Consider the following 14165-nt stretch of genomic DNA (forward strand, 5'->3'; position numbering starts at 1 on the left):
CCTTACCGTTCTAGAGATACAGCCGCTCCGTACGCTTAACGGGACACCCTGTATATGCAATGATGCTACATCATGCCATTCAAGGTTATGTACATAAGGTTGCTGGGAATGTCATAGACGTAGAAAGCTATAAATGGATATATTAAATACAACATGTATGTCACTGGATGGAAGAGCAGTAAACCAAATGTGCTATATTATGACAGGCAAAAGCAAGTAGCTATGGCTTAAACCATTATCTTGTGCAACCAAAATTCAGATATCTGTGCAAGAATAGTGCACATAAAGACAAAGAAAACTTAGAGAAACAGGATAAGGATAGACTGCAGTTTCCAAACGTAAGGACAAGCATAGAAAGAGAAGACTAACACGTGAAAATTGTCTTATAGTTGAAGATTATTGGAATAACATCAGACAGGTAGATCAAAGAGATCTACAGTGTGTTCATTAATTATCGTACCCGACCGCATCATCGAAAGTATGCAACCAATATCACAATACTGGTATTACAAGACGCATATTGTGATATTGGTTGCATACTTTCAATGATGACATCAGGTACGATTTTTCTGATATTATGAGTCACTTGGTGTTATTAATTGTATATTGTTTCATTATTGGAATCCTTCAATGAGAGATTTCGGCTACTCTGAGAGGTAAAAACGTGTGGTTATGTTTTCTCTGCTGCTGATATTCGATTTTTGACATTTTCAGTTCAATTGGTTGACTTTCAATCGTAGTGGTTATAAATACACCTTCTCGTTTTGGCATCCATTCAATTTCTGGAATTTCTAGTACTCCACCTCTTAGTGTTCTCGTTAAAAGTGGAAGTGAGTTAATTCCATCTTCTGAGTCCATTGGAAGTGAAGGTGTTTAGATTAATTTCACCTTAGGATCGATTGGAAGTGAGAGATTTAATTCTAGCTTCAATTTTTAGTTCAATTGAGTACAAAAAGGTTTCAAGTTAATTATCGTTGTATCTTTATGTATTTTAGCACGTTTTCACTTTTTAAAGGTTATCATATAAAAACAAAGGTTAATAATAAAAATTATATTTTTTTGTATTCAATAAAACATTATTTTTTTTAATTATATTTGTTCAATATACACAATTTACTTCAATAAAACAATTTAAAAGATGATGTTGGAACCATCATATCCCGCTTCATAACCATCAATATCTTGCTCTGGAATATATTCAATTTCTGGCCTGATTGGAAGGGGTAAAACTTGTGGGAGTGTTTGTTCTGGGGCTGGTTCTGGCAACCATTCGATTTCTGGCATTTCTGGTTCAAGTGGAAGTGGTAATGGCAATGGGTTGGGTAAAGATGGACCTTCGGGTTCTGGCATCCATTCGATTTCTGGCATTTCTGGAACTTCAGGTTCTGGTACCCATTCAATTTCAACTTCGGGTTCGATTGGGTTAATTGGAAGTGGGAGAGGTTGTGGTTTAACATTGATGGGATTTTCGGGGATAAATTCGATTTCGACTTCTGGGTGTTCTGGTTCGATTGGAAGTGGAAGAGGGACTGGATTAATTCCAATGGATCCTCCATCTTCTGGTTCGATTGGAAGAGGAAGTGGGTTTGGGTTGATTTCGATTGGGATTTCGGGGATGTATTCGATTTCGACTTCTGGGTGTTCTGGTTCGATTGGAAGTGGGAGTGGGTTGGGGTTGATTTCAACGTTTCCATCTTCTGGGTCGATTGGGAGTGGGAGGGGGTTTGGGTTGATTTCAATTTCGGGGTCGATTGGGAGTGGGAGAGGGTTTGGGTTAATTTCAATTGGGATTTCTACAGGGTGTTCAATTTCTTCGATGGGTACACATGGGAAGAGATCCCAATCAATCGATGGCAAGTTTCCAATTTGGCCACCTCCTAAGGTGGGGAAGAGATCTCCGATTGATGGGAGATTTCCGACTTCGATGGTTGGGGATTCTCCGCCGTGGATGATGGGGTTTTCTGGTACTGAGGTTTCAATTTCTTCTACAATCGGGAATAAATCTCCAATCGATGGAAGGTTTCCAATTTCTAAGGATGGGGTTTCTCCACCAATGATTGGGAGGTTTTCGCCAGTTGGGGCTTCAATTGGGGATTCTCCATCGATGATTGGGAGGTTCTCACCAGTTGGGGCTTCGACTATTGGGGATTCTCCATCGACGATTGGAAGAGTTTCAGCTGTCGGGGATTCTGGGAGCGTGATCGATGGAAGGTTATCGATTTCTATCTCAATTGGTGCCTCGCCATCAATGATTGGTAAAACTTGAGCAACGAGATCTTTTGGGACATCTCTCGTTAGAGTGAAGGCGTTAATCGACGCCACTAAGGCGCAAACTAGAATTATAACTTTCATCTTTGTTGACTTTGCTATTGAACAAATAATTTTTTTCAGGTGGCTTTTATACCGAAAAAAATTTCGTTCGCTTATCATATTTTAGTGGATTTTTTATTAGTTTATTGCATGGTCCAATTATTGATAAAAATCTAACGAGTAATATATTTTATGCCTTTATAGAGCTATTATTTTAGAACAACTTTATTTATGTAATATTTTTATTATATTCTTAAACTAAAAAATATAAATCTCTGTACAACACCCGACGGTTGTGGTGGAGCCCAATAAATGCGGTCGACGTAGCACGTAATATGGTCACACGCTCCGCCTGTCATCAGAAATAATGCAATTGCACCCGGACGCAAAAATGACCTTTCCACTGCCTAATTGAAATATTCCATCCCAATATTTACTTGGTGTATGCATTGTTTTCAAATTACAACTACAAAGTAACAAAAGGCTGGTTTATTTGCAATTATTAAACGAGATAAGACAAATATTTCAAACAATAGTTTTAGGGTACCATCAAACATTTTTTATGCACATTAATAGATAGTAGTTTTGTATATAAACCGAGATGTGCAACGTTATTTCAGTAGAAGTTCTACTTCGAACGTTGCAACTAAATCATAATGATGACCAAGGTAGCTGTTATCGCTCTTCTCTGCATTGCAGGTAAATAATCATGATTTAGCAATCAAAGTTAGATTTTGCAACATCTCGTAATTCGGTGATTAGGGTTAGATGGATATGCTATCCAACGTCCAGGGATTGTTGGAATTCCACCAGTCTTGGAAGTCCCAGAAAATAACATTGTCCCCGGGGACTTTGTCAAACCATGGATTCCGGAAGTTGAGCAATTAATTCCAGAAGTTAAACCATTACCGATTGTGCCAGATGTGGAAGATGACGCTCCATGCGTTAACACCAAACCTGGAGATTTGACCAAACCAGCTATTCCAGAAATTGATAACATCGTTGTTAAGCCTCTTCCTCTTCCAATCCAACCAGAAGTTGAAGATCTCTTCGTTCCTGGAGATTTAACTAAACCAGCTGTTCCAGAAATCGATAATATCGTTGTTAAGCCTCTTCCTCTTCCAATTCAACCAGAAGTTGAAGACCTCTTCGTTCCTGGAGATTTAACTAAACCAGCTGTTCCAGAAATCGATAACATCGTTGTTAAACCTCTTCCTCTTCCAATCCAACCAGAAGTTGAAGATCTCTTCGTTCCTGGAGATTTAACTAAACCAGCTGTTCCAGAAATCGATAACATCGTTGTTAAGCCTCTTCCTCTTCCAATCCAACCTGAAGTTGAAGACCTCTTTGTACCTGGAGATTTAACCAAACCAGCTATTCCAGAAATCGATAACATCGTTGTTAAACCTCTTCCTCTTCCAATCCAACCTGAAGTTGAAGATCTCTTCGTTCCTGGAGATTTAACCAAACCAGCTATTCCAGAAATCGATAACATCGTTGTTAAACCTCTTCCTCTTCCAATCCAACCCGAAGTTGAAGACCTCTTCGTTCCTGGAGATTTAACCAAACCAGCTGTTCCAGAAATCGATAACATCGTTGTGAAACCTCTTCCTCTTCCAATCCAACCTGAAGTTGAAGATCTCTTCGTTCCTGGAGATTTAACTAAACCAGCTGTTCCAGAAATCGATAACATCGTTGTTAAGCCTCTTCCTCTTCCAATCCAACCTGAAGTTGAAGACCTCTTCGTTCCTGGAGATTTAACCAAACCAGCTATTCCAGAAATCGATAACATCGTTGTTAAACCTCTTCCTCTTCCAATTCAACCCGAAGTTGAAGATCTCTTCGTTCCTGGAGATTTAACCAAACCAGCTGTTCCACAAATCGATGATATTATTGTTAAGCCTCTTCCTCTTCCAATCCAACCAGAAGTTGAAGATCTCTTCGTTCCTGGAGATTTGACCAAACCAGCTGTTCCAGAAATCGATAACATCGTTGTTAAGCCTCTTCCTCTTCCAATCCAACCTGAAATTGAAGAAGACTCTGAACCATGCAATCCATCAATCCAAATCATTCCGGAAACTAAACCTCTACCAAAACCAGAATACCCAGAAGGTTACGATGCAAACAACATCATCTTTTAAGTTTGATAAAACAGTATTGTTTGAGATAATTTTAAGATAATGCGTAGAGAATAGTTTCTGAGTACATAAATAAACGTTGCAAACTAAAAGTTGAATTAAAAGTTTATTCATAATTCCTTAGCACCGCATTCGTGGAGTTTATAATTGGATTTTTCATCTTTCCAGAAATTCTAGATATTAGCGATACTTCTCAAAAGAAAACAAACTTTACTAAATCCTATTAAAGACGATCTAGCAGCTTTAGGGTCTTTGCAAAATCAACTGCAAGCCGTTGGAGGATCATTAAAAAGTTGTATCTCAAGAACTAATTGAGATATTAAGATGAAACAAAGAACATTTTATAGCTAATTTTATGAATATTCAATGTGCCATAAATAATTTCTTATATCTCAAAAACATGGTTGTTATGATTTGTTAAACTCAACTCTGCATATTTAATTATTGTAGATTTGACGAATACAATTTAAAAAGTTGTATCTCAAAAACGAATTGAGATATTAAGATGAAACAAAGAACATTTTATAGCTAATTTTATGAATATTTAATGTGCCATAAATAATTTCTTATATCTCAAAAATATGATTGTTATGATTTGTTAAACTCAACTCTGCATATTTGATTATTGTAGATTTGACGAATACAATTTTATAAGTTGTATCTCAAAAACGAATTGAGATATTAAGATGAAACAAAGAACATTTTAAAGCTAATTTCATGAATATTCAATGTGCCATAAATAATTTCTTATATCTCAAAAACATGGTTGTTATGATTTGTTAAACTCAACTCTGCATATTTGATTATTGTAGATTTGACGAATACAATTTAAAAAGTTGTATCTCAAAAACGAATTGAGATATTAAGATGAAACAAAGAACATTTTAAAGCTAATTTCATGAGTATTCAATGTGCTATAAATAATTTCTTATATCTCAAAAATATGGTTGTTATGATTTGTTAAACTCAACTCTGCATATTTGATTATTGTAGATTTTACGAATACAATTTAAACGGTTGTATCTCAAAAACGAATTGAGATATTAAGATGAAGCAAAGAACATTTTAAAGCTAATTTCATGAGTATTCAATGTGCCATAAATAATTTCTTATATCTCAAAAACATAGTTGTTATGATTTGTTAAACTCAACTCTGCATATTTGATTATTGTAGATTTGACGAATACTATTTTATAAGTTGTATCTCAAGAACGAATTGAGATATTAAGATGAAACAAAGAACATTTTATAGCTAATTGTATGAATATTTAATGTGCCATAAATAATTTCTTATTTCCCACAAACATGGTTGTTATGATTTGTTAAACTCAACTCTGCATATTTGATTAATTATTGTAGATTTGACGAATACAATTTAAAAAATTGTATCTCATAAACGAATTGAGATATTAAGATGAAACAAAGAACATTTTAGAGCTAATTTCATGAGTATTCAATGTGCCATAAATAATTTCTTATATCTCAAAAACATGGTTGTTATGATTTGTTAAACTCAACTCTGCATATTTGATTATTGTAGATTTGACGAATACTATTTTATAAATTGTATCTCAAAAACGAATTGAGATATTAAGATGAAACAAAGAACATTTTAAAGCTAATTTCATGAGTATTCAATGTGCCATAAATAATTTCTTATATCTCAAAAATATGGTTGTTATGATTTGTTAAACTCAACTCTGCATATTTGATTATTGTAGATTTGACGAATACTATTTTATAAGTTGTATCTCAAAAACGAATTGAGATATTAAGATGAAACAAAGAACATTTTAAAGCTAATTTCATGAGTATTCAATGTGCCATAAATAATTTCTTATATCTCAATAACATGGTTGTTATGATTTGTTAAACTCAACTCTGCATATTTGATTATTGTAAATTTGACGAATACAATTTTATAAGTTGTATCTCAAAAACGAATTGAGATATTAAAATGAAACAAAGAACATTTTAAAGCTAATTTCATGAGTATTCAATGTGCCATAAATAATGTCTTATTTCCCACAAATATAGTTGTTATGATTTTTTGAACTCAACTCTGCATGTTTGATTATTGTAGATTTGAAGAATAGAATTTAAAAAGTGGTATCTCTAGAACGAACTGAGATATAAACATGAAACAAAGAATCATCATCATCATTCAAAGATTTCCTTATCCTCATATCTTGCAGAGTTGCAGCCGCCACTTACAAAGAATTCCTAAATTTGTCCAGAAAATGCTTTTAGCAGTGGTTAGCTTCCTTCTTTTCCTACAAATCCTATTATAGATTTATAAAATTATCAAAATTACGTTTCTGCAACCTCGGCTTATTATATTTAAGGTTATGCCTAAGGTGTACACAAAGTTTTTTGACAATCCCATTATACAGGGTGTTTCTAAATTGATGCGAAAGAAGTCGTTCATATAACTTTATGTTCCAAATCCCCAAAAATTATCACTCTATCTACCACAGGCAATACAACGGAGAGGCAGTTTTCTAATTCATCAAGAAACAAGTAGCCCTCTATCTTTTCGATATACTTAAGAAGCTATTAGTTTCAACATTTTCGCCAGCGACCTTGGTTCAGTATACTTCATTACTATGCCTAAAGTGCCTACAACCGTTTTTTCGGCAATCACGTCAAATATTCATAAAATGCAAGCTTCAACCGCTTGACTCCTGGGATTAGTATACTTAAGCTGTTAGCTTCAAGATTGTTGTTGTAGTTATTAAATCATTATTACATCATTATGCCTAAAATGAATATACTGTAACGGATTTTTTCAGTTTTAAATTGCACAATCTGTTATTATAGACATATAATGTTATGACCCAGCTGGTAGCTAATATTATTTCTAAAATCTCTCTTTCTATCTTTTACGATTAAAAAAGAAGGAAGAAGTGTTAAGGAATATTTTTGAATAGCGAAAACTTAACATAGTTCCATTCGAAATTGTTTCTGAACGGAAAAATAAACGTTGCAAACTAAAGCTCTTTGTGTCCGTTTGAAATCCCGCGGCTTATTCGTAGTCCCACGGGGGTTCTTCCAAAGTAACCCGTCCGTGGACTTGGCAGGAATGGAAAAGAATTTCTAAGGATGTGTCAACTAAGGATGCGACGCACGACGGTCGCCCGAAACTCTAATCAAAGGGGCACCGCGCCGCCGAGAACTTTTAAAATGCGCCGGGCGCATTGTGTGCCAACTTCTTCCTCTACTGCTTTTAACATGCCATCGTTGTGAGGGCGCAGATGTGCGTTTCCGTCTAATCTTCCAAACGAATTCTTTTACTACCTTTCTACATCCCGAGTACGATTCCTTCATACGGACACGGTTTTAACATTTTTAAACTTATTTTCTTTCCTTGATTGATCGAAGAATGGAATTTAACATGCCAATTCCGGTCCGCGTCCAATCTACATGAAAATGGCCTCGTACAACAATCGCAAGAGGACAATAGATAACAATGTGACAAAACCATCTCGGCTTCGAGCTCAATTGAATCGTCCAGCGGACGTATTATGAATGTAAATGGCCGTTCGTCGGTTTAATATCGCGCACAACTTCAAATTACCCCATCGAACGAGCTCGTTATCCTCCATCCGATGTTCAAACGCGTACAGAAGTTTCAATGTAATCTGTTACGTGTTTTACCTTTATCTTTAAAATCATTAAATCCATGGTTATGGATCAACTAGGGGTATTCCCCGAGTTTTCTATACCATTCGTAAATCAAGGACTTTAAATTTTTCTATATTTTTCATTTAACTAAAACTAGAACTAACACTAGACTATATATACATAGTGTTAGTTCTAGTTTTAATTGCAATTCAACGTTAGATTGACATGAGACCTAGAACTAGAAACATTTGGAATCGTTTAATATTTTTGGAAATCACAACTTTTTTGGTGAAGTTCTTGAAAATCATCTCGAAATACTTGTGAATTCTTTGAATCTCTGGATACCGTTGGAAATCTATAGATAATTTAATAAATCAATAATAACTTAGTAACACTTTCACGTACAGTAAACATAAAATGTACTTTACCTGCCACAAAAAGAGTTTTTCTTTCACTGTCAAGGCTCACTTAGACTTACTCAATTAGACTAAACCGCAAAAAATTACAATTAATATCTTTAAGTAAAATTTTATTTTATTAAAGAAAACTTTACATTATTTGAAGTACTAAAGCCACTGTTATATCATCACTTGACTAAGCGACATTTTAACGTTTATAGAGATTTCAAACTTTTAATTTTGACATATTTGTCAACTTCATAAAAAATCCTTTAAAATGAGTCCAAACTCGACATATTTAACTTTAATATTAATGGAAATACAATCACTTCCGGTTTGAAACGTCAACGTCAATTTTGACATATACGCCATCTTAGTTGTGTTAAGTGTTAGTAATTTTTAACATGTTTTTTGGGTTATTTCGCATTGATTAGAATAAATCGTCGATTTTTAAGCCACATGGTGATTCTTGAATTCTTCACAAGTTTCTTAATACAGGGTAGTCCATTTAAAGTGAGACAAGCGATTATCCCGAGAATGGTTCATTTTACATAAAAATGAACCCAATGAAAGTTGTTCTGTGTGAAGAGGGAAACTATATGACGATAATATTTTTGACCTTGACCTTATTGTTTTTATATCACATCATAAACTAGAATCTTTAAGCTTCAATTTAACATACATATCATATCGTGATTCTTAAAAACACAATAGATATGATTTTTTGAAAATTTAGTATTTTCTTTGATTTATAAATTTGACAGTTTCTTTTTTAGTTAGTTTTTCTTGGAAATTTCAATAATATTATCTTATTGTTTCTATATCACATCATAAACTAGAATCTTTAAGCTTCAATTTATCATACATATCATATCATGATTCTTAAAAACACAGTAGATATGATTTTTTAAAAATACTGTATTTTCTTTGATTTATAAAGTTAACAGTTTCTTCTTTAATAAGTTTTTCCGGAAAGTTTCAATAATATTATCTTATTGTTTTTATATCACATCATAAACTAGAATCTTTAAGCTTCAATTTAACATACATATCATATCATAACTCTTAAAAACACAATAGATATGATTTTTTAAAAATTTAATATTTTTTCTTATTTATAAATTTGACAATTTCTTCTTTAATAAGTTTTTCTTGGAAATTTCAATAATATTATCCTATTGTTTTTATATCACATTATAAACTAGAATCTTTAAGCTTCAATTTAACATACATATCATATCATGATTCTTAAAAACACAGTAGATATGATTTTTTGAAAATTTAGTATTCTTTGATTTATAAATTTAACAGTTTCTTCTTTAATAAGTTTTTCTTGGAAATTTCAATAATATTATCTTATTGTTTCTATATCACATCATAAACTAGAATCTTTAAGCTTCAATTTAACATATATATCATATCATGATTCTTAAAATCACAGTAGATATGATGTTTTGAAAATTTAGTATTTTCTTTGATTTATAAATTTGACAGTTTCTTCTCTAGTTAGTTTTTCTTGGAAATTTCAATAATATTATCCTATCATTTTTATATCACATCATAAACTAGAATCTTTAAGCTCCAATTTAACATACATATCATATCATGATTCTTAAAATCACAGTAAATATGATTTTTTGAAAATTTAGTATTTTCTTTGATTTATAAATTTGACAGTTTCTTTTTTAGTTAGTTTTTCTTGGAAATTTCAATAATATTATCCTATCATTTTTATATCACATCATAAACTAGAATCTTTAAGCTATGATTTAACATACATATCATATCATGATTCTTAAAATCACAGTAGATATGATTTTTTGAAAATTTAGTATTTTCTTTGATTTATAAATTTGACAGTTTCTTCTTTAATAAGCTTTTCTTGGAAATTTCAATAATATTATCCTATCATTTTTATATCACATCATAAACTAGAATCTTTAAGCTATAATTTAACATACATATCATATCATGATTCTTAAAAACACAGTAGATATGATTTTTTGAAAATTTAGTATTTTCTTTGATTTATAAATTTGACAGTTTCTTCTTTAGTTAGTTTTTCTTGGAAATTTCAATAATATTGTCTTATTGTTTTTATATCACATCATAAACTAGAATCTTTAAGCTTCAATTTAACATACATATCATATCATAATTCTTAAAAACACAATAGATATGATTTTTTGAAAATTTTCTATTTTTTTTATTTATAAATTTGATAGTTTTTTCTCTAATAAGTTTTTCCTGGAAATTTCAATAATATTGTCTTATTGTTTTTATATCACATCATAAACTAGAATCTTTAAGCTTCAATTTAACATACATATCATATCATAATTTTTAAAAACACAGTAGGTATAATTTTTTTAAAAGTTAGTATTTTCTTTGATTTATAAATTTGACAGTTTTTTCTTTAATAAGTTTTTCTTGGAAATTTCAATGATATTATCCTATTGTTTTTATATCACATTATAAACTAGAATCTTTAAGCTCCAATTTAACATACATATCATATCATGATTCTTAAAAACATAGTAGATATGATTTTTTGAAAATTTAGTATTCTTTGATTTATAAATTTAACAGTTTCTTCTTTAATAAGTTTTTCCTGGGAATTTCAATAATATTGTCTTATTGTTTTTATATCACATCATAAACTAGAATCTTTAAGCTTCAGTTTAACATACATATCATATCACGATTCATAAAAACATAGTATATATGATTTTTTGAAAACTTAGTATTTTCTTTGATTTATAAATTTGACAGTTTCTTCTTTAATAAGTTTTTCTTGGAAATTTCAATAATATTATCCTATTATTTTTATATCACATCATAAACTAGAATCTTTAATCTCCAATTTAACATACATATCATATCATGATTCTTAAAAACATAGTAGATATGATTTTTTAAAAATTTAGTAATCTTTGATTTACAAATTTAACAGTTTCTTCTTTAATAAGTTTTTCCTGGGAATTTCAATAATATTATCTTATTGTTTCTATGTCATATCATAAACTAGAATCTTTAAGCTTCAATTTAACATACATATCATATGATGATTGATGCCTCGGCTTCTAAATAATGCATTTGTATTAAGGAAAACTTTACATTATTTTAAGTACAGGAGTATAATAATATATATAATATATTATTATTGAAAACCTTGAACTACTGCCTCGGCAGCACGGCTGCCTCGGTTTCTAAATAATAGGTTATTATTGAAAAAATTGAATTACTGCTCGGTTTATATATAATATGTTATTATTGAAAACCTAGAACTATTGCCTCAGTTTCTAAATCTATAACAGACATTCCTTTTCCCATATTAATCCGTTATATCGAGGTTTTACTATAATACAAAAAAACGAATAAAAGTTAACAACGTGTGACTTTATTGTTAAAGTTTACGGTTCTGGAAAAGTTGGTTGTATTCGAGCCATTAATCTCCACGTAGGTAGGATCGTAAACGTTAAGCGGCCGATCCGACGAAATAATTCGGACTTAAGCCGACCGACGTCGCGACGCCCGATTCGTTTCGAAATCTCGCGTTAATACTACCCCCGGGAACCCCCCAGTCCCCATCCGAAGCTTTTCCTATGTCAACAAACGTTCTAACCCTACGAAATGAACCTTCCCGGCCAGTTAATCTACCTCTTAAGCCCCTTTTTGGAACAAATTTTTTTTTGGAACTTCAAACTTAATTTAACTCATTTAATGAGTTATCTTTAGGGCTTACTCATTCATCGTTCCGATTAAAAATTGCTGTGTAATTATGTAGATAGTATTAAAAAGGCGATCATTTTATTAATTTATGAGGGGGTGTCATAAATTTTTAGGGTATTAATAAAAAAATTTCGTTTGTTTTTCAATGTTGTAAATTTTATTTTTAATCTCGATCAAATTTAATTCATAAATTCATAATAAATCGCTATTTGATAAAAAAGTTTAAAAAAATTTAACATTTTTCAATTATCGCTAAATTCTTTAAGAATGCGTAAAAAACTTCGTTATTCATTTAGTTTAATTAATTGGTTGAATTGAAGCGATGGTTTTAGTAAAGATTTTCGTGCTCTTCGTAATTATTTCGTTTTGTTATGGTTTAAACAAAGAAACTTCTTTGCAACAAATTTTTAAGCCACACAATTTAGGGGAGGAAATTTCGGGCGAAATTAACGAAATTCATTTGCCTTTGATTATAAAAGGTGGCGATAAAGAGTATGAATTTGAAATCGTAAAGAAATGAAGATCGTTTTGTTATTAACTTTATTTATTATAGGTGAGTTGATTAATTTTTTTTTTATTTTTTAGTGATTATTTTTAATTTTAGATTCGGATCAATTTTATTTAAAAGAGCACCACGAACCAATGTTGCGTTTAGAAGACGTCGATTATAGCCAAAATCTCCCAAATTTTCAAATTGAAGCGGTTGATGAAAACCTCCCAATTCCGCTCCAAGCCGATGATGATTTAAAAAATTGGGAAAGAATCCTCCCAAAAAAACCCCAACACATAATAATCACCGAAATTATCCCCTTAGAAATTGGACCCCCGGAAATCCCCCAAAGTATCCCCGAAACTGATTATTTCCCAATAAAACCCGACGATGATTTAGAAGTATCATTAGATAATTTGCCGATTCCGATGATTTTTCAAAAATATTAAAATGTTAACATTTTGTAACAATCATAAATATTCATAGGAGAAATTTAAATGGAGTTTTCTTTTCTGTTTTGAAACCCACACCATAAATAACAAACCGCGAGACCCATTTTTCGGTTTTATTTTATTCCCCGGCCGTAATATCGTTATTAACACCGCCACGCGCCGTAAATCAAAACGTAAATCTGCCATAAATCACGCGCCCCGAGGACGTAAACATATTTCGCGTGCACCTCTTGAAAGAGACGAATAAATTTTACCCCCAGGAAAGATTTCCATTCTCCATCAAAAGAATACCTAAACATTTTTTTAATGTGACACTAATTTGTTGGTTTTCTTTTTGTTATAGATAGTGGATGGAAACGCGAAAACGGACGTTTCAAATCGGAAAGAACCAGGGATGTTTTGTGGGGAGAGCGAACAACCACAAACGTTCATGTCGGAGACGTCGTTTGTTAAGGTTGTGTTCCATTCGGAAAACTTCACCGACCAAACCTACTTCAGCTTCGATACTAGAGCGGAACAACAACTTGTCGTCTATTTAAGATATGGACAACATCCGGAATTGTATCCAAATCGAAGGGGAGAAGTTGTACAAGGGTAATTTTTTTTAATTTTATTTATATCAATTCATAATCTCCATTCAAAATCCTTTAAAATGAAATGTTAAAAGAAAATAATTAATTTCTCCAAAACAGTTGAGATTGAAGATATGAAACTTTTTGAGGTTATAAAGGAAGGTTTGAGGTTAGGTTGTACCAAATTTTAAGTTTCCAAGGTGAATGATTCATTTTATATACATTTTATAAAATCGACAATTTAAATCGACGTTTGTTGAAAGTGAGGTTAAAAGAAAAAAATTTTTTTCTCCAAAACCGTTGGGATTGAAAAAATAAAACTTTTTGAGGTTATAAAGGAAGGTTTGAGGTTAGGTTGTACCAAATTTTAAGTTTCCAAGGTGAATGATTCATTTTCTATACATTTTATAAAATCGACAATTTAAATCAACGTTTGTTGAAAGTGAGGT

The 14165-nt window shown here is 31.7% G+C and overlaps 3 protein-coding genes across 7 annotated transcripts in view; 2 read left to right on the forward strand and 1 right to left on the reverse strand.

Annotated features, from left to right (window-relative positions):
- Nucleotides 1-14165, forward strand: part of LOC111421425 (uncharacterized) — a 160597-nt gene that overhangs the window by 126674 nt on the left and 19758 nt on the right. For all 5 annotated transcript variants that reach the window (XM_071195946.1, XM_071195943.1, XM_071195944.1 and 2 more), the window contains one exon: nucleotides 13488-13738. In XM_071195946.1, the coding sequence (XP_071052047.1) occupies nucleotides 13488-13738 (251 nt within the window). The remainder of the gene's footprint in view (nucleotides 1-13487; nucleotides 13739-14165) is intronic.
- LOC111421440 (uncharacterized) lies at nucleotides 1077-2352 on the reverse strand. The gene has a single exon (XM_023054592.2). The coding sequence runs from the start codon at nucleotides 2350-2352 to the stop codon at nucleotides 1132-1134; it is 1221 nt and encodes a 406-aa protein (XP_022910360.2). The 3' UTR covers nucleotides 1077-1131.
- Nucleotides 2904-4540, forward strand: LOC111421432 (uncharacterized). The gene is made up of 2 exons (XM_023054584.2): nucleotides 2904-3009; nucleotides 3073-4540. The coding sequence occupies exons 1-2, from the start codon at nucleotides 2967-2969 to the stop codon at nucleotides 4449-4451; spliced, it is 1422 nt and encodes a 473-aa protein (XP_022910352.2). The 5' UTR covers nucleotides 2904-2966; the 3' UTR covers nucleotides 4452-4540.

Source organism: Onthophagus taurus, chromosome 5, assembly GCF_036711975.1.
Source record: "Onthophagus taurus isolate NC chromosome 5, IU_Otau_3.0, whole genome shotgun sequence".
Taxonomy (NCBI): Eukaryota; Metazoa; Arthropoda; class Insecta; order Coleoptera; family Scarabaeidae; genus Onthophagus; species Onthophagus taurus.

Excerpts from the sequence above, each read along its gene's own strand:
- LOC111421440 (XM_023054592.2), bottom strand. The coding sequence starts at position 2,352 with ATGAAAGTTATAATTCTAGTTTGCGCCTTAGTGGCGTCGATTAACGCC.
- LOC111421432 (XM_023054584.2), top strand. The coding sequence starts at position 2,967 with ATGATGACCAAGGTAGCTGTTATCGCTCTTCTCTGCATTGCAG. Across the intron at positions 3,010-3,072 it reads CGCTCTTCTCTGCATTGCAG|GGTTAGATGGATATGCTATC; the intron begins GTAAATAATCAT and ends TTCGGTGATTAG.